Genomic DNA, 27,091 nt, shown 5'->3' with positions numbered 1-27,091 from the left:
CATTTATAGGTATTTTGATTGATATATATATATATATATATAAAATTTTTTGTAAATATTCTATGTTATTAGGTTATTACTCACAGGTAAGGTACATTTTTGGTAGATGATGTCTTAAAATAGATCACTGAAAGTTGAAATTTGTTTTTGTCCTTCATTTTTGCCATCTGTAGGACATTCCAAATATTTAGTGAAGGTTATTATTGATCACAGAGTAGATTCACAAATTGTGATTTAAATGAGGAGAAATCTAGTCTGTCTATTTACATAGGCAGTGTCTTGGCTAATGTTCAAACTCTAAGTGAAATCTGTAGCAGAAGGGAATAATATAATAAAAATATGTAGCTGAAAATGTATAAACCATGTTTTTTTTTTTTTCTTTGTCTTCTGATGCTGTAACATCTATGGCCTTGCTGACACTGAAGGTACTGCCCCTCCAGATCATCTAATTCCTAGAGATAGCAAAGGATTTGCTCAGGAATGAGTCTTGATTGCAAATGAGTCTTGAATGCAAACAAACCCGTCAGATCTCATACCTACAATTACCTCCTCTATGGGACTCTCACACTCAGGGTGCCACCATTCCCTGTCCTAATCACCCCAGGGCCTGGAATCAGAAAACTACAAACAGCTTTTATGTCCCAGAGCCCACTGAAATTATTTAAACTAGCCAGTCCTAAGCCTGCTCACCATACCTTGCTTTATTCATGGAAACCATAATAAAGGCCCTTGTCCTCATTTCCCCCTCCCTCCCTCTGCCTCTAAGACCCCCAATGCTTCCCTGTGTGGCTCCTGCATGGCATGGTGGTGCACCTCTTCCCTCCTCTCTGGAACTGTGGGTTTGTTTGTGAATTCTCCTTTCCATGTCAATTTTTTTCTCATCTGTTGGCCTCACCACACCTGAATAATAATAAAACCTATATTTTAAAGTAGCAGAGAATAATACTTTTTAAAAAGCTTATATTTATTACTTTGTGTCAGGCACAATGGTAAATGCTTTGCACACAGGATCTCTCATTAAGTCCTTCCAGCCTGATGAAGTAAATACAATTATTACCCCCATTTTCCAACTAAAGGGACTGAGGCTGGGACAGCCTCATTTCATAGCCAACATTTTACAGCCAGGAAATGATGGAGCAAATTTTAAAACAGGGCTTTCTGAACTTGAGTCTATAAAAATATGCTTCCTACCACTTAACTCTGCTCTGTTGAAAAATATCGGCAAATTCTTACACTTCCTTTCCATTCTTACTTTTCTTCTGTTGATTGATCCCTTTCTTAATAAAGATAAACTTGAAAAGACTACACCAAAACTTCTACCCTATAAATAGAGAGTGCCACATTTTTATCTATGTACAAATGTTCCATGTACAGGTAATTAAGTAGAGTATAAATACTACCTCCACACATCTTGAAAATAATAGAAAATAGGGAAGTCACAATCTCTGAAGATAATATCACAGAAATGCAAGTCAAAAATGCATTGTAAAAATGTTAATGATTGACTAAACATCGTTAAAATGGCCAGCTTTGTAAGGAAAAAAATGTGTGTTTGTGGTGCTTCATAAAAAGCAAAGAAAACACAGCACGTTTGCATTTGGGCAGACATGCTTGAATTTCACATTTCTGGCATTTCCTGACAGGAAATCATCTGTCCCAAACATTTCATGTGTTCTGACTTTTCCATAAAGCAGAAGATCTTGTTTCAAGGAATAATTACCTCTGAAAATGGATTTTTTTTTTCTTTTTTTTGAGACGGAGTTTCACTCTTGTTACCCAGGCTGGAGTGCAATGGCGCGATCTCGGCTCACCGCAACCTCCGCCTCCTGGGTTCAGGCAATTCTCCTGCCTCAGCCTCCTGAGTAGCTGGGATTACAGGCAAGTGCCACCATGCCCAGATAATGTTTTGTACTTTTAGTAGAGACGGGATTTCACCATGTTGACCAGGATGGTCTCCATCTCTTGACCTCGTGATCCACCCGCCTCGGCCTCCCAAAGTGCTGGGATTACAGGCTTGAGCCACCGCGCCCGGCTGAAAATGGAAATTTAAACAGAAGAAATTTTTTTTTTTAACCTTTTTGATCATTCTTCTTGACTATGGTCAATAGTTGGAATTTTGTGTATAAGAGATAAGTTTTGAGAGTTTGCTTTAGAAAATGATTTGGCATTCCCAGGACTGCAATACAGCTAACATTGTTGACTTGGTGTCTCGTACCTATATTAGATCCTTCTCGTCTGTCAAAAAATATTTTACATCAACAGAACTTAGGAAGAAATGACGTAATAGAAGCACAACTCAGATAACAACTGAGGTCCCTGATCACTTAGGATATAGGAAACATTAAACAGCGGCAAATCTGCATTCTTGGTGCTTGTCCAAAATTCTTACCAAGATTTTCATGAATTGACAATGAAAGAGTGATGAGGGCAGGCAGGCTTGCATTCTTATGATCCTTTCTGCCTCAGCGTATTTCTTCTTTGTATAGTCTTTGTCCAGCACTACAGTCAACCTTGATGTTAAATTCAGCTCATTTCTGGTTTCTCTGCACATCATACCTACAAAGCATATGTGAACAGCATTTACTCAATGCTCAGAGTTGGGCATGAGGAGAGACAAAGGAGAGACTTGCTTTGTACTAAAAGAGACAGCTTCCACTTAAACATGGGCTTCTTCAAGGTCCTTTTGACTGCACAGCCTTTCAGGTTGCTTCACCACACAGCCTTGGTTGGCCCCATCTTGTCACTGCACATATTGTCACCTCATCCTCACCCCTCCAAGATTCTTCTATCCTATCCCCTTTCTTTGGAAGTAAAAACAAAGTATCTTTCTTAGTTTCCTAGAACAGTGAGGCTGTTCTCCTTTGCTGCCTTTGGCTCCTATTTCTCTCCCATCCTCAGGTCCACTTTTTCCCTCAAGATATCCCAAGATTGGGCTGTTCTCCATGATTCAAGTTTTTCCTGCAAAGGCTAATTGCTTGATGCAACTATTAGGAATTTTTGAAAACCCATTTAAAGTTCATTGCACACTAAATTAAGAAAACAGCTTTAATTCACTAACAGCTTCTAACAAGTAGACAAATTGATGCAGCCTAAAGTACATGGTTGGCCCAATTGTTCGTATGCATCAGTAAACAGACAATAAGCCTACTAAATTCCTAAGACTGTTTGCTATCACATGGTTGCTGGAATTTAGCTTCTGATTAATGTGTTTTGGTTCACCTTTTGTGATATACAGTAGTCAACAAACAATCCAGGGTTTTTCCATGGTTTCAGTTAGTTACCCAAGGTCAACTGTAGTTTGAAAATATTAAATGGAAAATTCCAGAAATAAGCAATTCATAAACCGTAAGTTGTGCGCCATTCTGAATAGCATGATGAAATCTTGCACTATGGGATGTGAATCATCTCTTTGTCCAGTATCTCCACACTATACATCCTCTCTGCCTGTTAACGCACTTCGAAGCCTTCTAAGTGTCATAGTATAGCAGCGCTTATGTTCAAGTAATCCCTATTCTACTTCACAGTGGTCCTGAAATGCAAGAGTTGTGATGCTGGAATATTGTTACAATTATTCTATTTTACTACTAATTATTGTTGATATCTCTTATTGCGCCTAGTTTATAAATTATTAGAGGTATATATGTGCAGAAAAAATCTCAATATATAAAGGCTTCAGTACTGTCTTTGATTTCAGGCATCCACTAGGGTCTTGGAATGTAACCCTCACAGAGAGGGGAGCACTACTTTATAAGCCTACTCTAATCGTGCCATCACTAAAACATATGAGAAAAAGTGGTGATGACTGTATTACCAATTCATATATTTTTAGCCGTATACTTGGATTGTATATATAGCTATAGGTGTTTTTCTATTTCTTCAACTTCTCTCTTTTAAAATTTTTTTTTCCCCCTGGCTGGAGTGCAATGGTGCTATCTTGGCTTATTGCAACTTCTGTCTCCTGGGTTCAAGCGATTTTCCTGCCTCAACCTCCCAAGTAGCTGAGATGACAGGTGGCTGCCATCATGCCCAGCTAATTTTTGTATTTTTTTTTTTTTTGGATAGACGGGATTTCATCATGTCAACTTCTATCTTTTAGAGATGGTAGGATGCCCTTGTAACACTGCCATTTTTCCCTCCTGGTGGACGATTAGCCATGTATGATGTAAAATATACTTTTAGTGAGTCTCTACTTTGCTCTTTTGCTTGTCTTAAATATGAGTATCTTATTTTTAAATCCACCTTTGGCAGGAGCTAAGTTCCATTATGCCTCAGTAGATGATAATTTGATATAGGGCTTGATGCTAGACTTTGAAGAGGGTCAGACTTGCTCTCTTATTTGAGTTTTGCCTCTTGGAAAGTATCCAATTTAAAATGCTGAATTCAGGAATCAGTGATGGTTACGTATTCTGCACTGTGAGAAAAAATTTCTAAATTTATGTGGTGTTTTCCTGGAGGAGAAATGTTTTTATTTGTACTTGTAAAAACACATGTCGTCAGTGGTATGTGTGTCTCACTGGAAGCATCCAAATGACTTTTTTGTAAGTGTGTGTGTTACCTCCTTATATTTTAGGTGATTTATCCCTGAACACTGGGCTACATGTTTCAATGCTATGCTCTTTCCTGCTTTCTGTACGCTTTTATGCAACTTAAAATTTCCAGGGACAAAAAGATAATAATTTATCTTGATATCCTAGAAAAAAGAGGTATTGAAACTTATGAATGATATAGACAAGACCTGTATTGAATGATGATATGGTTTGGCTCTATGTCCTTACGAAAATCTCACATCAAATTGTAATCTGCACGTGTGGAGGAAGAAACTTGGTGGGAGCTGATTGTATCACAGGGAGGTTTCCCCCATGCTGTTCTCATGATCGTGAGTGAGATGTGATGCTTTAAATGTGTATGACCTTCCACCCCTCCCCCATCTTTCCTGTCATCCTGTGAAGAATGTCCTTGCTTCCCCTTCACTTCTGTCATGATTGTAAGTTTCCTGAGGCCTCCCAGTCATGCTTCCTGTTAAGACTGTAAAGCTATGAGTCACTTAAACTTATATTCTTCATAAATTGCCCAGTCTCAGGTAGTTCTTTATAAAAGTGTGAGAATGAACTAATATAGAAAATTGGACCAGGAAAGTGAGGCATTGCTATAAAGATACCTACAAATGTAGAAGCAACTTTGGATCTGGATACGAGCAGAGGTTGGAACAGTTTGAAGGGCTCGGAAGACAGGAAGATTAGGGAAAGTTTGGAACTCTCTAGAGATTTGTTGAATGGTTGTGATCAAAATGGTGATAGAGATATGGATGACGAATTTCAGGTTGAGTGGTCTCAGATAGAAATGAGGAACTTCTGGAGAACTGGAGCAATGGTCACTCTTGTTTTACTTTAACAAAGAGACCAGTGGCATTGTGCCCCTGTTCTAGGGACCTGTGGAACTTTGAACTTGAGATAGATGATTGAGGGCATCTGGCAGAAGATATTTGTAAGCAGCAAACTATTCAAGAAGTTGCCTGGCTGCTCCTAACAGCATACAATCATATGTGTTCACAAAGAGATGATTTGAAATTGGAACTTATGTTTAAAAGGGAAGCAGAACATAAAAGTTTGGAAAATTTTCAGCCTGACCATTGGTAGAAAAGAAGAAAACATTTTCTGTGGTAAAATTCAAGCTGCCTGCAGAAATTTACATAAGTAAATAGGAACTGAATGTTAATAGCCAAGACAATGAGGAAAATGTCTTGAGGGCATGCCAGAGACCTTACTGACTGCTTATCACATTATAGCCCTAAAGGCCTAGCACAGAAAAATTTCTTTGTGGGTCAGGCCCAGGGCCCGACTGCTCTGTGCAGCCTTGGGACATGGCACCCTGCATCCCAGCCACTCCAGCCCCAGCCATGACTAAAAAGGGACAAGGTAGAGCTTGGACCATTGCTTCAGAGGGTGCAAGCCTCAAGCCTTGGTGGCTTTCACATGGTGTTAGGCCTGTGAGTGTGCAGGAGACAAGAGCTAAATTTTGTGACCACTCCCTTGATTTCAGAGAAAGTATGGAAACAGTTGGATGTCCAGGCAAAAATCTGCTGCAGGGATGGAGCTCCCATGGAGAACCTCTACTAAGGCACTGCAGAAGGGAAATGTGGGGTTGGAGCCCTCACACAGAGTCACCACTGTGGCACTGCCCAGTAGAGCTGTGAAAAGAAGGCCACTGTCTTTCAGACCCCAGAATGGTAGATCCACTGACAGCATGCACCATGCACCTGGAAAAGCCACAGGCACTCAATAACAGGCCATGAAATGAGACGTGGGTGCTTTACTCTGAGGAGCCACAGGGGTGGAACTGCCCAAGGCCTTGGAGTGCACCCCTTGCATCAGTGTGCCCTGGAGACATGTAGTCAAAGGAGATTATTTTGGACTTTAAGATTTAATAACTGCCCTGCTGGGTTTTGGACTTGCATGGAGCTTATAGCTGTTTTGCTTTGGCCAACTTCTCCCATTTGGAAAGGGAGCATTTACCCAATGCCTGTAACCCTACTGTATTTTGGAAGTAACTAATTTGCTTTTGATTTTACAGGCTCATAGGTGGAAGGAACTTACCTTGTCTCAGATGAGATTTTGGGCATGGATGTTTGAGTTAATGCTGGAATGAGTTATGACTTTGAGGGACTGTTGAGAAAGCATGATTAGTTTTGAAATGTGAGGAGCACATGAGATTTGGGAGGTGAAGGGGTGGAATGACATGATTTGGCTCTGTGTCCCTACCCAAATCTCATGTCAAATTGTAATTCCCACATGTCGGGGGAGGAACCTGGTGGGAGGCAATTGGATCATAGGGGCAGTTTCCCTCATTCTGTTCTCATGATAGCGAGTGAGTTCTCATGAGATCTGGAGGTTTAAATGTGTTTGGCAGTTTCCCTCTCCCTCTGTTTTTCTTGACATCATGTGAAGAAGGTCCCTGCTTCCACTTCACCTTCTGCAATGATTATAAGTTTCCTGAGGACTCCCAGTCATGCTTTATGTTAAACTTGTGAAGTTGTGTGTCAATTAAATCTCTTTTATTCATAAACTACTGGTAGCCCTTTATAGTAGTGTCAGAACAGATGAATACAAACGAGTTTAGTGTCTGGCATTTTAATTGCAAAATATATCTGTTTGTGGTGGTAGCCTTTGAGAGACTGGTTGAAATCATTTTACTACTGTAGCACAATCTTCAGCTTTAACTCTGTGCCACTTTTTTTGTGGACTCCTGCAAATTGTTTAGGTTCTTTTTTCCAATGTTGGATCATTTTTGACAATGAGGGTAATACTGTATCATCCAACTTTATTTTGCTCAAGAGCAAATTACCACTGCAAGGTGAGAGACTGTGGCCAGATTGCAAACTGTAAACACCAAGGGTTCAAGCCACTAAACTTTGCCTTGCTGTACTGAGTTATTCTAACACTAACATCCAAAGTAGGAACTACTCCTGGAAAAGTGACACTCCACATGTGGGTGAAGGGCAGGGAGACCAAGTATCCAGCATCTATTTCTTGGTTTTTAATCTTGAAAATTCTTGTCCACTGGGGAGGCCAAAGTTTGGAAAGGAATCTACAGCATGGTCTTCATGAAGCAAATGTTTATGAGAAATGAATACGAATCTGGTCCCATGCTATGCACCAGTTATAGAGTGTTGAATTAAATAGATGTTTTTTCTGCTGACATGGGGCTTAAATCCTACTGTGTTGGGAAAGGGGAGCAGTGGAGGAGCAGGTAAATAAATATGCACTTCATTACAGATTGAAAACTAAAATTGGGTTAACTAATAGATTCTGGGTTTGACAGCAATTAAGAAAATAAGTTAATTAGTTTGGTGATCAGAGAAGACTTACTTGAGAATCTGAGACTTAAAGCATTCCAGTAAGGCCATCATAAACTTATCCTGGGAGTTGGACCTTCTGGCATTGGAGATTTTGTACATTCAAGCACGTGCTGATGCTTTAATGCAAGAAGGAACTGGGATTATTCTAGGATTTGGAAGAAAATGGAAAGGAAGCCCAATGAGACCTTTATGAGCATCAGACAGAGATGAGGTTGTGAAGTAGGGTTAGAGTAGACATGCTGCACAGGATCCTGTAGATCAGAGTAAAGAGTTTCACATCTGATATAAGTGGAAACCAAAGGTACTCAATGTTTTAAGTCAGAAGACTGCAAGTGAAGTGATCATTGATGAGTTTCTAAAAGATCCTTTTGGCCTCTGCCAGAAGAGGAGGCTGGAGGTGAGTAAGAATAAAACCAGGGAGATGGTGGACCCCAGAAATAGCATATTAGCAGTAAAGGTGATAAAAAATGGATGCATTTAAAATATGTTGCATGTAAATCAACAGAACTTACTGATGAATTGAATATGGGATGATGAAAATTGAGGACTTATGGTCAATGGCTAGAATATTGATTTGAGTCAGAGAATATTTGGTAGTGCCATTTATCATTTGGTAGCTATGTGCTTTTGTAAAAGCCCAAATTGTTTCCATATGAGAGTTTTTGCTTTGGATCTTAGAGGCTTCCCCATTCTAATAAATTTCTTTGGCTTTTATGCTCACACCTCATAATATTGTAACTGGCTAATTTTATATTTTAAAGTATTTTGCCCATTTTGTTTCATTTTTACAATGTTTCCAAGGCTCTCTTTGTCTTTTTAGTTTTCTGTGACTCTGGTTATAATACCTTATTCACTAACATCTTTTTTTTCCCTAGTTTTTATCAGTTTTATCTAGTTTTCATTGATTATGTTAAATTTCTTTTCATTTTTGGAATAAAAAATGTTTAAATTTTTAGTTTTTGCTTCTTTTTTTTATTGTACTTTAGGTTCTAGGGTACATGTGCAGATCATGCAGGATCGTTGCATAGGTACACACATGGCAATATGGTTTGCTACCTCCATCCCCCTGTTGCCCACATCTGGCATTTCTCCCCACGTTATCCCTCCCCGATCCCCCCACCCCACCGTGCTTTCCGTCTCTTGGACCCCACCAAGAGACCCCAGTGTGTGATGCTCCCCTTCCTGTGTCCACGTGTTCTCATTGTTCAACACCCGCCTATGAGTGAGAACATGTGGTGTTTGATTTTCTGTTCTTGCGTCAGTTTGCTGAGAATGATGGCTTCCAGATTCATCCATGTCTCTACAAAGGACATGAACTCATCATTTCTTATGGCTGCATAGTATTCCACAGTGTATATGTGCCACATTTTCCTTGTCCAGTCTATTGTCAATGGGCCTTTGGGTTTGTTCCAGGTCTTTGCTATTGTAAATAGTGCTGCTATGAACATAAGCATGCATGTGTCCTTATGATAGGATGATTTATAATCCTTTGTGTATATACCCAGTAATGGGATTGCTGAGTCAAATGGAATTTCTATTTCTAGGTCCTTGAGGAAGCACCACACTGTCTTCCATAATGGTTGAAATAGTTTACACTCCCACCAACAGTGTAAAAGTGTTCCTATTTCTCCACATCCTCACCAGCATCTGTTGTCTCCAGATTTTTTAATGATTGCCATTCTAACTGGCATAAGGTGTTATCTCAATGTGGTTTTGATTTGCATTTCTCTACTATACAGTTATGATGAGCATTTTTTCATATGTTTCTTAGCCTCATATATGTCTTCTTTTGCAAAGTGTCTGTTCATATCTTTCACCCACTTTTGAATGGGTTTGCTTGTTTTTTCCTTGTAAATCTGTTTTAGTTCTTTGTAGATTCTGGATACAAGTCCTTTGTCAGATGGGTAGATTGCAAAAATGTTTTCCCATTCTGTTGGTTGCCAGTTCACTGTAGTGATAGTTTTTGTTTCTTTAAGTACATTTTAATTTCTTTTCATTTTTTCATCTTTTTAGTATTTATTATACTAACTTTTATCTATGACTGTACCTCAGTAAGTGGCAAGCAAGATAAATGGTCATTGCATGGATACATTTTCTATTAGCCCATCTTCTGAACAATAGGACTGTATATTTACTCTCTGGATGGTCCCAGAAGAGACCTGCCTATGTCTTTTAACAAACAACCTATAATTTGCTCCTGTGTTTCATGAGAAGGGAAATAGGAGATACACAGGTCAAAATTTCTTTACAGCACAAGTTTGCCTTTATAAGCGGCACAAGCAAAATGCTGAAAGTGTCTATGAGGCACAAGATCTATGACCACATTTGAAATCTATGTTCTTAACATAGCTTCCATCAGTGTGCATTTGACAAATTTAATATATCACTATCATAGTGTGTAATTATAATAGTAGTAAAAGTAATTTATTAAGCATTTACTGTGTTCTATATTGAACTGTGGTTTGACATTATTAGTATCAGGCCTATTCCCATAGCATCCCTAAGAGATAGATATTATTTTAAATATTCTTATGAATAAATAAAGTGAAATTAACTGAAGAAAAGCATGATCCTTAAAGCTAAATAGACCTGGGTTTGAATTTTGACCCCAACAACTGTTAGTTATGTGATGTTGAACAAATAATCTTGTAACACTTGTACTTTTACGTCTTTGTGTTTGTTTCCCTATTTTTAAGACTTAAAATTTTAAAAGACAACTTGCAAGAATGCAGTGAAGATTAAATAAATAATGCTCGAAGAGCATCTTGTTAAATTATTAGAGCTTTCTCTTTAGAGTCTGTTACTTTGTCATTCCTCAACCTTCCTCCTCCTGTACCTCTTATAACATCTTCTTGGCATTGCCATATCTATGGAAATATCAGTCGTCCTCAAAAGATCATCACAGAAACCTTGTATCTTTCAGAAAGTCTCCAGCTTGCTTTCTTCAGAGGCCACAGAGACCAAGATAAAGGAAGATTATGAAGAAATACCAGGCTTTGTTCTCAATCTAGATTTAGAGACCTGGGCTTATTAATCCTCCATGGATACGTAGCTCCTTGATTTGCCTCTCCCAACCAGACACAGTTCTGGCAGGTAGACTCCCTCGAGAAATAGAGAAAAAGCGTCTAAAATTATGTACAGAGAATCTTTCTAGACAAGGTTATTACTGCCCCCCTCTGTTACTTCTTTTCAGAAACATTATAGCTAATATAAATTTTTAAATTTTGGATATTAGAGTTTATGCTGTCCTCCACCTATCTCTAATGTCATTTTCATCCTATCTCTATCTACTTTTATTTAAATTTGTATGTAAACATGTATCTACACATAGATCTATATGTATTAGTCCATTAAGGCTGCTATAAAAAATGCCATAAACTGGTTGGCTTACAAACAACAGAAATTCATTTCTGTCAATTCTGAGGCTGGGAAGTCTAAGATCAAAGTGCCAGAAGATTTGGTGTCTGGTGATAGCCCACTTCCTGGTTCATAGATGGCCATTTTTCCCTGTGTCCTCACATAGCAGAAGGGACAAAGTAGCTCTCTGGGTTCCCTTTTGTAAGGGCATTACTCCCAGGCCTCAGGGCTCTGCCTTCATAACATAATCACCCTCCGAATACTCTACCTCCTATACTGTTAAATTAGGGGTTAGGATTTGAACATATAAATGTTGCTATAGACATTCAGTCTACAGCAATATATTTCTCTCAATGTATATTTCTATACATCTGTCTATGTGTCTATCTATCTATATATCATCCATATGAATCATAAGCTAGTGATTCAAACAAGGTATGCATTTATTTGTCTTTTAAGTGAATCTGGGTTGGGAGAATCCAGGGGTATAGATTTCTCTGCTTCAGGAGCGACTCTTCTATATTTGTTGTACCTCCCTTTAGGGTGAGCACTCACTTCATGGTTAAAAATAGCTCAACTCCATCACATATTTTCCAGAAGGTAAAAAGAGGAAGTGAGCAGCTTGCTTTTAAGAGTATCATGCCTGTAATCCCAGCACTTTGGGAGGCCGAGGCGGGTGGATCACCAGAGGTCAGGAGTTCAAGACTAGTTTGGCCAATATGGTGAAACCCTGCCTCTACTAAAAATACAAAAAATTAGCCAGATGTGGTAACGAACATCTGTAATCTCAGGTAATTGGGAGGCTGAGGCAGGATAATCGCTTGAACCCAAGAGACAGAGGTCGCAGTGGACCGAGGTCGTGACATTGCACTCCAGACTCCTGTGTGACAAGAGGGAAACTCCATCTCAAAAAAAAAAAAAAAAAAAAAAGAGTATGGCCTGGAAGTTTTATGCATTACTTTTGCTCATATCTTACTTATAAGGATTTCATCACATGGCTACAGCTAACCAAATGGGAGGCCGAGGAATATCACCTTTCACTAAATGCTATGTCCAAATAGGCTACAAATTAGACTAGTATTTCATCTGCTATTCTTTTAAAAACAACAAGGTACTAAGGTGCTATGTGTGCCATTATCTCATTTATTTCTTACAACCCTATATGATAGAAATATTTTTCTCTTTGAAAAGTGAAATTTTGAGGGGTTAAATATCTTTCCCAACCTCACACAGCTAATAAGTAGAAGATTTCACATGTGGCTGAACCCACAATGTTAACCTGAGTGTCACAGCTTCCCAACATATCCTCTTACTTAACACTTTTCTTCCCTTCAGGATTACAGGAAGATTCTCATCAGCCTTTTCTCTTGTTTTGAAAACACGTCATAAATAGACTCAAACAGAGATCTACCACAAAAGAGTGAAATCATTTAATTCATTGCCAATTGTGCTGGTTAATTTCTGTTTTTCCTTCCAGGGCCATTTTCTCCCTTTCTCTGGCCTACTTGGAGTCTCATGAAGGAAAACTCTATAGACCAAATCACACAAGGGCCTTTGTCCTTTGAGTTCTAGTTGGGTTTGGTCAGAGGGAAGCTGGAGCAGGATAGAGAGGCTGGGAGTATTTCCTCTGCTCCCTTCCTCCTGAGGCATAGTTTGTAGTTGTTGAGTACCTTGTAGCCGTTTTCCCATAGTTACATGTCTTGTTTGGTTCTGTAGCACTGTACCTTCCCTATGACCTTTAGACCTAGAGGTGTTAATAGCTTCTCATCCTAGGGGTGGTAATAGCTTCTCATTGTTAACAGCTCCTGGGTACTTTATCAAGCTTCTTCCTTTATTTAACCTCATTCACACTTCTATTGTGGGACCCTTTGTTAAACAACTTTTAATGAAATCTTTGGGCATTGCCCATCTGTTTCCTGATAGGATCATAAAAGATAAACCGAGTTATCCTCATGAGTTCAAAGTGAACAATTATTGAGCAACACATGACTTGTTTGTGTTGTAGTGCCTTATAAAAATGGGATACCTGTTTCATTTCATGCCCATAAGCTTCAGTAAATTGTAGGGAGGTCTTTCTACATGACAACTGGGGATGGCGTGGTTGATTCCTTGGTCATTTTACTAAGATAGTAGGATGAATAATAAAGGAATTTTTATTGAATGGATAAGCTGCAATAATGGATCTTCAGTAACCTACTCATGCCTAAATATCCTTGGATCCCATCTGGGATGAGAGCCCATTCAAGTTGGAACTCCCTCCTGTGAATGGAATTTTAATTGACAGTTTGATCAACTAATTATATTTCTCAATTACTCTCACTATGTGAATCTTCTTCAAACATTTTTCCTGCCAAGTGATTAAATATCCATATTGTCACAGAAAAAACAATCGACTCAGTTTTCCTTAGCAATATTGTTCAGTAACTGTCCTCAGTTTTTTGACTTTTGGAGAACCCTAGCTAGCTAAATCTCTCATCCTAAAGAACACTTTATGTATTCTACAATTTAGCTGTGGAATTTTATGACTGGAACATCCTCAAATTTCATGCTACCTCTTCTTTTTAACAAGCCATAAAATTAGGTCTTTCTTCTCAATATCTTGCGTGAGAAATAATCAAATATTAAGCCGAACTACTACATTCCCCTTATTTTTTTTTTCAATTATATTCTTTTTCAGTTTATTATGACATCATACAAAAACAATGTAAGACTTTGGTTAACCTCCATTAATCTTTCATTATTTGTTGACTCTAGACAGGAAATGTTTATGGACCACATTTTGTGTGCTTGACAATGATTCTTAGTTACTCTCTGGGAATTTATTACTACTACTTCTAATTAACAACTACTAATTATTTAGTTCATATTATGTGTCATGCAATGTTCTAAATCTTATATATTAACTCATGTAATCCTTACAACAACCCTGTAGACATTGTTATACCCATTTTACAAATGAGGAAATTGAGTCTTTAATAGTTGAAGTTACTTGTCCAAGTTAACTTGAAAATGGAGGGGCTAAAATTTAATCCTGGATTTTATTTTATTTTATTATTATTATTTTTTTAACAGCAGCAACAACAACAACCTTGGTGAGCTTAATCACCACATTCTAAAAATCAGTTTATCAATTGAACAAGCAAAAAAAAAGATAACCATTAAAAATGTGCAAAAGACATGAAAACACACTTCTCAAAAGCAAACATACAAGCAGCCAACAAACATGGAAAAATGCCCAACATCACTGATTATTGGAGCATGATGAGATAACATCTCACACCAGTCAGAATGGCTATTATAAATAAAAAAATAACAGACGCTAGTGAGGCTGAAAAGGGAATGCTTGTATTACTGTTGATGGGAAGGTAAATGAGTTCATCCAGTTTGGAGAGTTCTCAAAGAATTTAAAACAAATCTGCCATTTGGCCCTGTATTCTCATTACTGGGTATGCAGCAAAGTAAAAGTAAATCATTCCACTAAAAAGGCACATCCACTTGTATGTTCATCACAGCACTGTGCACAATAGCAAAGACATGAACTCAGCCTAGATGCCCATCAGCCGCCATGAACAACCATAATGCAGCTCGAAAGAAGAAGAAAATCATGTCCTTTGTTAGGAAAATAGATGCTGCTGGGGGCCATTACCTTAAGCGAATTAACACAGGAACAGAAAATAAAATACTGCATGTTCTTACTTATAAGTTGAACATTTTGGGTTCTCATGGACATAAAGATGGCAACAGACACTGGGGACTATTAGAAGGGGAAGAGATGGAGGGGAGCAAGGTTTGAAGAATTAACTATTGGTTGTCATGCTCTCTACCTGGGTGGTGTGATCCGTTTCACCCCAAACTTCAGCATCGTGCATTAAACCCAGGTAACAAACCTGCATATGTACCCCTGAATCTAAGATAAAACTTAAGTAAAAAAATAAAAATAAAAATGAAAATCAGTTTATGCAAAGATAGTCTGGGACACAGCAGACAGCAATCTTAATCTTTTACATAGAACCAGTCTTTTGGTTTCGTCTAGCTCAACTCCTAGCACTGCCTCTTTTGTAGCCTCGTGACTTGATATTACTTTTATATAATTTGATATTAATTCTGAAGGAATGGGAGAGATGGCTTTCTGCCGTAGAGGAGAAAATAGCACATCCTTGTGATCGTCTAGTTCGATAATATGGCTTTATTATAAAAAATCAGGATTGGCCTCTATGGGAAATTGTTCTTTACAATTATGCTGAAAAAAGTGGCTCAGCACTAATTATATAGAACTAAAATCACTGTCTTTGGCAGGCATTTTCTGACACCCAAAGGTCTGCATTACATAATTGCAAAAAACAAGTCAACTAGTTTAGTTAATTTTGCAGTTAATTCTTTCTGCCAGGGATACAGAAAAACCATGCTCTTTAGGATGAGATTATCCATGGGAGCTTTTACTGCATTTTTAAAGACACTGGTGGGATATTGTTACACCTGCCTTGAATATTTTCCAGGCCTAAGTGTTTGGCATAGAACTCCAGGGACTCAATGGGGTCTGTTCATGTGCTGGAAAAGATCCAGAGCTGATTTCTGAAGTAAATTCTTTGTTAGCGGGGCTCAGGTGGCCCGTCTCCAGGCAGAGTTGATGTAACCTCCCATTTTCGGTGGGCGTGGTAGTCACACCAACAGACATTTACTGAACACGTCTTTTGGCAGGCATCATGCTAGGTACAGGTTGAACTCCTTCAGTGCCAGCCCTGCCATCTGCTCTCCTGATTACATAGCAGAAGGATCCTTTATCAGCCAGTACTAAAGAGTTGTATCCTCTTGGCCCTCATCAAAGAGTGCAACTTCCAGTGGTTTGCGCTTCAGTTCCCATCAAATGCCCAGCTGAGAGAAGCGATAGATGTCATTTATATAGTATTCATCCTTCTCACTCCTCTGTGTATCTGGCCTTTTACTGTTATGTCACATCGGCTTGGTCCCTATCACTTTACAAAGGTGCATTTTGATATATGCCTTGGCTTGTTTTTCTATTTGAAATCATCAGTCACTATAAGAAACACTCATTTGGAACTGAATGCTGTGTTTACTCCAAAAATGCTGAAGAAATTAATATAGCAAATACTTGTTGATTGTCTATGGTGCACTACACAAAATGCTGTGTGCTTAAAGAAGGCATAGCTCCCAAAATCACCACTAGACTTGCTGTGCAGTGGAAGAAAATGTGATCTGAGTGAAAATCAAGAAAGCTTTATTGAGAAGGTGACATTTCAATTGGGTTTGGAAGGATGTATAGGAGTTTTCCGAGAGGTGGTGGGCAGAAGGATAAAAGAAATATCAGGCAAAAAATGGAGCATGTGTAAAGGCATAAAATCTCATGCAAGGACCTAGGATGTCCAGGAGAAGGAGAGAAATTCAGGGTATCAAAAACTTATTATATCAAAAGACAGGCCTGGAAATGTTGGTGGAACTAGATAATGAAGTCATTTGTAGGCCATGCTAAGAGAGTTTGGGTTTTACTGTAATCACTAGAAGATATTCTAACAAATAGTATGAGGTAAACAATAATATTTATTTATCTTTGCAGATGATAAGTAAATCGCAAGGAAGCAGTTAAGTGAGAGGGAAAGGCGCCTGGTTTAAGTTAGAAGAAGGGCTAAAAACTTGTTCTGGTCAGCTATAGGAGCCATTTCTGTAATAACATTTATTTGGAAACAATATTTTTATGGTTATCAAAAATACAAGAATACTATATATTGTATCAGGCAGTTCATCCAAAGTCTTATATAAAATATTCTTTAGACTACTGTGCTTAGAAAAAAGTTTCATCTAAAAAGTTAACTCAGAATCAAACTTAAGGTTCAGCCATAGCTATACTTTTGAGATTTATTTATAGTATTTCCTATAAATTCCCATTTGATTTCTATTTTATTATACTGTGGTATAGGTATTTTATTGCAAGCTACTTTCTTGTGAAGATGAGGTGGTTTATGACTAAATATAAAGTAAAATAAAACAAAAGTATAATATATGTATGGCATATATGTGCATTCACATATAAATATATGTGTATGTGTGTGTATATATATATATATATATATATATGTTAAAACTATATTTGTTTTTGGTTAATGTGAACTTTACTTTTAATCCCCCTGGGATCCTCAGAACTGTTAAAAATAATAGTTTCAAATGTTGATGTCCCATGTGGAATTCCAGAGCCTGGATATCAGTGTAGAGATAGCTAAAATCTGTGTGGTTTAAAATATTTTTGAGGAAAAGTGCTTTTTGTTTGTTTTCTGTTTTGATAATAGTGTTTAGAAACTCTTGACTTAGCAACTCTTCCCAAAGACCAAACAGAGTATGCTACATACAGCTGGTTTGTATCACTTGATTGTTTTGTTTTCTTTAGTTTATTGGCTAAAATAGATTGCTTATGCCGTGGCATGGTACCTCACCTGTGTTCCTTCCAGGGCATCCACCCAAAATGCTATGCAGGGAGACTCTGCTAGGATGTTTGAACATATGAACAAGCTTTTCCTCTGATCTTGAATGAAGGCAAATGGTGACTACAAAAGCACATGTACATATAATAATATTTGGTAGCATTGTTGTTCCTATTAGTTGCCCTCCCTCATTCTGTCTTGTGTGCTCAGTCAACTACTATTCTTCCTAAAGATAAAAATGCAGTGATTGCTTTGTGAAGCGAGCCTTCCTTAGCCTTGATCAGGTTAATTCTGCCTTACTATTTGTGTTCTTAGCATCTTGTAGCATGCCCCTTTTGTACTATTTACAACAGTTGTAAATAAGTTTACATTTATTTGTGTAATCTTTTGTGTAAAGTCTCTCTCCCAAAAGTTCATTTCCTCAGTAACAGGAAGAATTTGTGTGTGTGTGTGTGCGCATGTGTGGCTCTTTTGCTTATTGTACAGTGCCTAATCCCTAATAGAGACTGAAAATAATATTGAACTAATGGATAAATGCATGAATGAGTATGGTAGCATCCTTTTACACATTCACAGGTGATATGGTAAGTGTTTATTTGGCAAGCTCAGTTGGCAGAGAACTGATTTCTTTTCCTACCTTTTTCTTATTCCTTGAAGGTATGTGTTTCTTCCTTGGTGATTCATAGAAGAGGAAAAATTAAACAGATTATCTTATCTTTGTCTGTGAAACTTGTTACATAAATGTAAAACAAAGTGCCTTGTTCATGTGTTACAGTTCACTGCTCTGAATTTTAAGTTGTAAAGTATTTGAGCGAGGTAGAGTTTTACCACGTATTGAAGGGTAATGAAATAGCTTCTTTCCTGGAATATGCAATCATTCTAAATAACTGAATAAGTTGCAGTGCTGAGATTTAGACAAAAGTGACTTGGATATTTCATAGCTTCTCTGGCATGTTCATTCTGGATGTGGATTCACTGCAGTAAAACCTTTCAATTCACTTGAGCTTCTTGGGTACCTAGTCAACAGGGAGTTCAAACCACAGTCTCTCATATTCCCCAAACTAGGAGTTCTCTGTAACATTTTTCACTAACACAATTATGCTGTATCAGTGAGCAGGCAGCTTGCAGAATGATTGGAAAGAATGTAGGTTTTGGAGTCAGCTCAACCTGAATTCAAGATCAACCCAAGCCTTGTAATGATTAACTGAAAGACTCTGGGAATGCTCTTTATTCTCTTTAAACTTTAGTTTCTTCATTTAAAAAATTGAGATAGTTCTTTTATTAAAAAATGCTTACTTTGCACCAATGCTTAAAAGAACCCATGTTTGTGAAGCACATTACTATTATCATTATTTTCAGGATTATATTAATTTTAATTAAAAAACGATTCAGAATCAATAAAAAATATAGCAGAAATGTTTCCATAGGTGTCCTTGAGGTCTCTTTGCCAAGTAATAGAGTAAATAATTTCCACTAGCATAGAATTGAATGGTGGAGTATATATAAAAACAAGCTTAGGTCTGACATTCTTAGCCAAATACCAACCAGGAAAAGATAATTTCCTAATAATGTCAATGTGTCAGGAAATATACTCTCTTTTGCAGACACAGAGGTTTCTTTATAGATCAAGTAATAATTAGAGTCTTCGATAAGAAAAAGTGAGGGGATGAGACGTTTGGAATATGCAAATGCAATGGAAAGCTGGGCAGACTGAGATTTACCCTGATAAATGCTCCAAACCTCAGTATGAGAGTGATCTATAATTTTCCCCTGAAATGTGCTAACTAGGCTAAAATCTCTATTCTGCTATTGCTGCTGCTGCACTTAGGATCAGAGAAGGCGATCATCTGATTTTTTTTTTTTTTTTTTCCTCCTGTAGAATCTTGCTCTTAGGCTTGGTAATGACAGGGTCTGGTGGAGGGCAGAGACCTGGGACCCAGTGGGGTACAGTAGGCTTTGACTACTGTCAATTCTCAGCATGTGGCACAGGGACCAAAGGGCTGGCTCCAAGGAAAAGATCTGAGGGCAGGGCAGGGAGGGTTGTGGAGGCTGTGTTGAGTAGCAGCCTGGTAGCAGGCTGGTTGGGTGAGGGAAGCAGGTATTCTTTAGCTGCCTGTCCTCTGTTATGGAACAGCCTTTTTTCAACCTTAAGCTCGTTACACCACCTGTATACTAGACACTGAGGTGTCTTGACAATCAGTGACCATTATGCCTTTAAGTTCTTTGCTTAATGTAAGCAAAGCCTGCATTTCTCCCGCAATGTGGAATCTTCTCCCGTGGTAGTAATGCTGCAGGAGTTATTTGGCTGAGGCAGAACAAATTTCATGTATTTAACAATATTGAGACTGGTCCTTTCTTAGCATATGCCTTGTACTCTAACCAACTGACTATGACACAATGCTACCATAAGAAAAGAGCCAGAAAGGAGATGTGTGATAGCTTTTCTGGAGCATTCATTAGTCATTGTGGGGCATTTTCTTTTGTTTGAGAAAAATGAGGCATATATTCTCTTTACTGCTTTAGTTCATGTATCAAATTCCCCAGAGTTCTTTCCCATTTTAACTTGGCTATCTCTTAAAAGAAATAGAACATAGCAAAGTAAAATATTACCAGTTATTACTATATTTAAACTTTAATGTTTTGTCATGGTGCTTTCATTACCTTTGTTCTTACTTTAGAGGTTTCACATCTGTATTCTTGGCAAAATTACCACCAAAGAAAAAGATGTAACTTGCCTCCTAGAGCAATATGTATTCTCTGTAGCTCTGTGTATTCATTCATACTGCTTTTGAATATATCAATTTGATATTTTTGATGGTAATTATGATGACATAAGTTATACAAGATAGACTGAGATAAAATGAAACCAATAACTAAAGACTCCTCTATATCACTATAGTATTTTTAACCTATTTTGGAAAACTCATCCAGTCTTTGAGGTCCAGATCAAATATCACCAACCTCAGAAAGCTTTCTCTATCCTCAAAAAGCACATTTCTCCTCCTGTTGTGATTTCCCAGCTTACCTTTTTTTATTCATCATTCATTTGGCACTTATTTTTCATTCTACACTGTGGGTTAGTTTTCTGTGCCTTTACAACAAAAATATGCTTTTACATAAATGTATATAGTAACCTCCATAAGAACTACAACTTTTTAATTTTTTCCGTGAGTCCTGCTTGGCACCCTGCTTAGCACAAGTAGGAATCAAAACATCTTTAGTGTGTGATTATATTTTTCCCCATCTTTTTCATTAATCAAAAATGGATCCAATACCTAGTCTGAGCTAGCAACTGCGCTGAGTGCCCAGGACAGTGTCAGCAAAGCAGACTTGGTCTTGGTCTTTGATTAGAAATAATTACTCCAGTTTTTCCTTCTTTCTTCTGTATGGTTTTATGTTGGGAAGTAGAGTGGTAGAATGTGGGAAGCAGCTGGACAGGAGAGAAAAATGGGGTGGCTCGAAGAAGCACACATTGTCCCCTTTCTCATATTCATAGCAATGTTTTAGAAGTTAAAAGCGTCAGCTCTGGAGTACGTGCCCTACCTGTGTTTAAATCTTCTCTCTACCTCTTCTCTGGGTGGCATTGAAATTGTTATTTAATCTCATGGAGGCTCAATATCTGCAAATAATAGAGTCTGCTACAGCAAAGGAGATGATGTTTGTGCCAAACTGAAAATATCTGCGTAATTAGTGTTGGTAGTTATTATCGTTGTTGTTATTGTTAGTTGCTGTTACCTTTACACGCATGGGTGTTAAGGAAGACCATGTCTAGTACTGCTTGGAGTAGGGCAGAGTTTACTGAGGGTGGGAATTTGCTCCAAGGATTCCTTTCCCAGATGGTAGACTGGCTCCAGGCACCCTAAAAAACCCTGAAAAGTATGCTGGCTCCTTCTGTATTTGGATTTAAATCTGACAGCTGTGGGTTTCCTGGAGCTTGCCTCCCATAGGCAGCTCTCCCCTTACCTAAGGTGAGACTTACTAGATGGAAGAGTATGTGGCAGTAAGGAGAAATGTGTTCTTCTCTTTCGCATCCTAGTTGTACATTCACTCAGCTTCAAAGGGAAGAATTGTGTTCAGTATTTTGTGGGTTAAACTTTTCTGGCTAGAACTTATATTTTCTCAAATACTAACAAAATGGATTTTCCTCCTTACCCTCTCTTGTTAATAGGGTGCTGAGAAAATTTTGTCAATGAATGAATCAGGAGAACTGCAAGACCTCCTAACCAAAATTGAGGTAAATGTGCTTTTAGCAACTTATTTTTAGTAATCAAAATGTTAAACACATTCTGATGATAATTGAGTTTTTCTAATTGAATTCTCTCTCCCCATGTTCTTACAAATATGCAATAGGATACATGTGGCAGTTTTACTTTGATATCATCTGCTGTTAGGTTTGTTGGAGCTGTAGTGACTTTAATGTTAACTTTTAATGATCTCATACTATTAGGTGAGTGTTATGGTCAGCTTTATTTGAGCCCAACTCTCTGTAATACAGACAATGATGAGGTGTTTCAAGTCAGGAAATAGTCTTGAAGCACATTAAAATTTTTCATTGAAACAACTTTATTTTTCCCATGGATCTTCCTACATGTAGAAGACCTTCCTACATCATTTACAAAGATTAGAGAAAAAGTTATTTCTCCAAAAAGCAAGTTTTAATTCGTATTCCTGTGCTTATAAATATAGCATCAAAGAAATACTTATTCAAATATATATAAAATTAACGTGCAACTGGAAAGCCCTTATTACCTCACTGCTAAATTATTTCATCAGACTGTTTCTCCCTATTTGTAAGAAGATTAAATACTTTATTGTCCTGACTGGGACACTTTGAGAGTGATAAGTGTGCATTAGTAATTATTCTGGGACAGCAAATGTGAAACAGGACTTTCCCAGGAGAAATAGGTCATATGGTTATCTACTATCTGTATGTCACTACTGGTTGTTATTGCCCTAGTCTTACCTAACCTAATTTCTGATTCTCTACCATTCCTTCCACTCCAGATAAAAGAAAGAACTATGTGGTTTCTTGTGCTTTCTTAATACTATCCCTTTGTGCAAACTGTTCTGTCTGCCTAGAATGCTATTGTTCCAATTCCTCATTTCTCTCCACCATCTTCAAGGCCCATCTTCAGTATCAGTTCTTCCAACAGTCATTTCTGATCTCCCCTACCTTTGAATTCCTATAACCCTCTTTTCAGGGGGCTTATAAAAGCCTTTTTTGTATTACCTTTTTTTGGGTGTTTGACTCATGTCCAAAGTGAACTATATGCTCCTTGATTGGAGGATTCATGTTTCATTTGTATTGTGACCTTGCCCAGAAGGAAAACAATAGATTCATTCATTCAACAAACATTTATTGAGTATCTACTGTTTATAGGTACTTTGCTAAGGGAGACAACAATGTCCTCTCCATGTTCTGCAGGCATATAGCAAGAACTCAAAATCGTTTTTTATCAGTTTGTGTCATAATATAAACAATAGAATATGTTTAGATACTGTGGTCCACTGAGGATGATGGCCAGAAATATAGTGCTTATAAAGGGGGAGGATGCTTGGGCTTTAGCAAAATAACTTACTGTGGTCTGATTCTAAATTCAAAAGCCATGTGATATATACAGAGAGTAAACTTGTTTTTGTAAAATGTTTTAAATTTCCTTTGTTTCCATAATTTATACTTTCTAAAGTATTATGACTTGGACATCAGAAGATTTTTAGCTTCTTCCTCAGCTCTGCTGCTGGCTTTGGGCATAACCTTTCACCTTTCAGGGTCTTGATTTATTTATCTATTAAATCAGGTTGTGTAGTTGTGTACTTGCTCCTCTTAAAACTCCTCTTAGCTAAAAAGTCTGAATGAATGGATCTGTTTCTTTCCTTCTGTTCTCATATACTACTCGAATCCTATGAATTCATTCACTTACATTATCATGTATCTTTTTATTTAAACAATTTGGTTTACATGTATTATTCTCTGTGCACATTTTAAACTTATTTAAATGGTATTATGCAGTATCATTGGTCTATTTACTTCTTGTTGCACCAGTATCATCCTATTTTTAATTCTGTGGTATAATAGCATTTTTAAGGATCTTATGGGATGAATAACCTTCATTGCTTTCCTTTGTAGAGATTGATGATTGATTGAGCTATTCTGGACTTTTATTCCATTGAGTCTGTAATTCTTAGTTCTACAACTTGATCAACAGTACCATGGTAGATGATGTAATCTCTTTTTCTCCGTCAGCTCAAAAACTTTAGAAAAGATGATATTTTTCTCTTCGTTAAGTCTGTCTCCATTCTACAGGTGACATAAATAAGGCACAAATATTTTAGTTATTTTTAATGTTCAAAACAATGGTATGGCATTGGCTTTCTACTGTTACAGGAACTCTACAGTGCTATCACTATGTCCAGTTGCTTTGGCCATATAGTAAAACTGGTGGAGAATTTGTAGCCAATCAAGAAAGCCCAGAACTCTGCCTGAGAGGGAGCGGGAGTTTAAGAGGAAGTAAAGAGGCCAGATAAAAAGAAGCGCTGGGAGAGCCATGCAAAGATGATAAGGGATACAAAATATAGATCCAAACTCATTCCATTTCTCTGGTTGGCTTTTGACAGTAGGGTAGGAATTAAATATTCATGACAGAGGAAACATTTCAGTCCTTTCTATGTAGCAAGATATATTCCTGGCATTTTTTATGTATTAAATCATTGAAAGCTCACAACTCTGCTAAATGGGTTCTTTTATTATCCCCATTTTACCCGTAAGGAAATGGAGGTATAGAAAGATGAAATCATTTGCTCAAGAGTGTTTAAGTAATCAGTATTTGATTTATGATTCTAATCAGTCTGACTCCAAGCCCATGATGCTAATTAACTGTGAACCTATGCTGCCATGACTCGCAAATTAAGTGTCATGTAGGTATCTAGGAAATCTGACTATATCATGACAGGACATAAAGCCTGGGTGAGTAGTTTCCTAGGAGATAAACTGGTAAAGGTTGTAGGTACAGGGATTAGGCTGGGTTTTGACACAGGGCTCTGACATTAGACAGATCCTGGCCAAGTTCTAGTTTGCTGTTACTTGGGTCACTGCATAGTGTCTATGACCACTCCTGGTCCTCATAATTCAGGTTCCAGTTTCTAGCAGTTATTTCAAGTAGTGGTGAAAAGAGAGACTTAGCAGCTGTGGTGGGCCATCAAAAATGGAGTCAGAAAATAATTTCAAATTTTTCTGCACCAAGAATCTTATCATATATCTCACCCAACTGAAAATTGCTCTGGAAGCTGAGTGGGTCTGATTTGTTGATGAAGATTATTGGTGGCCTCAAAAGTGAGGAGCTGGCCAAAGGCAGCAGAAGCTGGTAACACATGTGATAGTTGGTATGAAGACGTGGACTCAGTAGAGCCGGTTGTGCCAATGGGAACTGTGTTCATGAAATGACAGGTTGCAGGTAATCTTTCCACTAATATATGAGGTCCATGTGAACACAGACATTCATTTATTTTGTTTTATTATTTACCTCTAGTGCCTAGAACAGGGATTGGCATATCCCAGGCACACGTAAATATTTACTGAGGAGATAAATAAATGACTTCTCTTTCATCCAAAGTTTTTTTTTTTTTTTTTTGTGGAAGAGGCAAAGCATTTAAGAGATGCAAAGAAAGAGAAAACTATTATTTTATATAAAAGAATATATGGCTGAAAGGATGAATGAAACCACCATTTTTTTTGGTAAATTATATTTATTTATGTTAATAAATAGGCTAGAAATTAGAAACAATGAGGTGTCTAAGGAGTCCTCACAAAACAATAACCAAGATGGATAGCTAATCCTGCTGATGCCCATGCAGGGAGAGCCAGGGGAGCGCTGAGATACATTAGCATATCACTGGTTCTGGCAGACACTGAATGAAAGATCTTAGATGGCAGAGAAGCTCTAAGTAAGCTTTGCCTTGTTATTTTTTTGAAGATATGAGTAAATAGTTTTGTTTCCATTTGTACCGAGATTAACAACATAGTGTTCATTTTCTGTCCTTTTTTTGGTAAAGCTTATAAAAATTAATCTGATTCTCCCCTGAGGGCAGGTGACTGCTTATTTGTTCATGAAGAACCAAGCAAAGATTCCCAGCTACAAACTTAGGATGTCAGAAATGGCACAGGCTGTCTGCACAAGGCATTGGAGCTGTCAGAGATTGTCCTGAGGCTCCCTGGAGAAGTATAGCTCTGAATGATGGTCCTTCCTGGGGGAAAAAGGGGTGGGCATGGCCCGTTCTGAGGCTTCAGCAGCAGGCACCACCTGCTCACCTGGGGAATCAGGCCATGTCATCTGCCTCTCTCTGAAATTAAAACATCTATTTAAGTAGGTTATGGCAGTCCATCCCATCTGGTTTAAGAATCAGACTCCTATATCCAGGCTTATACATTTAGAATTATGAGCTACAAATTTCCCCTGTGTCTGCATTTTGTTCAGTGGCTTCTTTCTCAACTCTGCAAATTAAGAATGCCAGAAACACTGATGATGAGAAAAGATTCTATTTATTTTTTTAGAAGCTTGGTCAGGCAGAGGGGTGTTTAGTAGGCATTTAAGCATTTGCGGAATTAAATTTTTGAATCTAGTTTAAAACAAAATACATAGAACAAGATGAATCATCTAGAGATGATTATAATGCCAGGCGTGTACTCCCTGACAATTTGTTTCATGGGTAATACTGCTTCATAGACAATCTGGATGATGAGGTGTATTGTCACAGAGGCTCAAATAAGTTGCCTCTTCTTTGGTAGGATACTTAAGGGACTTTCACGCTCTATTGGAATAGGATTTGATGATCTGAGGTTAAAAATAATAAGAGCTTCATTTCCTGATCTTGAAGAAGGCATAAAGACTCTTGATCTTAGCATCCTGTTTCTATATTGCATAACTGGGGATAAATTTATATTCTTAAAATTTGAGTTTGTGCTACAAAGGAAGTCTATTTGACTATCATTCATAAACTGTGCCATTATCTTTGTCATTTTGGTCCCTTGTTAGAGACGTAAGACTTCTCGTGTGCTTCAGTTGAGACGACTGCAATATGGAGCAGACCTATTCAAGACTTAAGGGTGAGGCTGAGATGTACTATTAGGAGAACAGGGAAGTGTCTGGTTCACAGCTTTATTCCCATTGCCTTACACAGAGTCTGGCTAGTGAATACTCAATATATATTTGTGGAATGGAATGAATAAGTAAAAGGTCCCACCCCCTGAGTATCCATTTTTTTAAACTGACAGGAATATATGAACAGAAAGAGGTAAAGTGGAGGGTGATTTCTTCTTCCTTTTTTCTTGAATTCCACCACAAAGTGACTTGTCTCAACCCGAACCACTATTCAGAGGAGAGGAGACACGGTCTGTAGATTCAGTTCTCTGTATGCTATTCTAAACCAGGTCTGCCTGGATTCTTAATTGCTT

The 27,091-nt window shown here is 37.8% G+C and overlaps 1 protein-coding gene across 1 annotated transcript in view; it reads left to right on the top strand.

The window, feature by feature from the left end:
• GRXCR1 (glutaredoxin and cysteine rich domain containing 1) overlaps window positions 1-27,091 on the top strand; it is a 374,604-nt gene that overhangs the window by 342,222 nt on the left and 5,291 nt on the right. Inside the window, exon 3 of the mRNA XM_017544907.2 lies at window positions 21,812-21,877. Coding sequence (XP_017400396.2) covers window positions 21,812-21,877 — 66 coding nt within the window. The remainder of the gene's footprint in view (window positions 1-21,811; window positions 21,878-27,091) is intronic.

This window comes from Cebus imitator, unplaced genomic scaffold (assembly GCF_001604975.1).
Source record: "Cebus imitator isolate Cc_AM_T3 unplaced genomic scaffold, Cebus_imitator-1.0 Scaffold173, whole genome shotgun sequence".
In the NCBI taxonomy this organism is placed as follows: Eukaryota; Metazoa; Chordata; class Mammalia; order Primates; family Cebidae; genus Cebus; species Cebus imitator.
The sequence above is the reverse complement of the archived record's forward strand: the minus strand, read 5'-3'. Positions and strand labels throughout refer to the sequence as shown.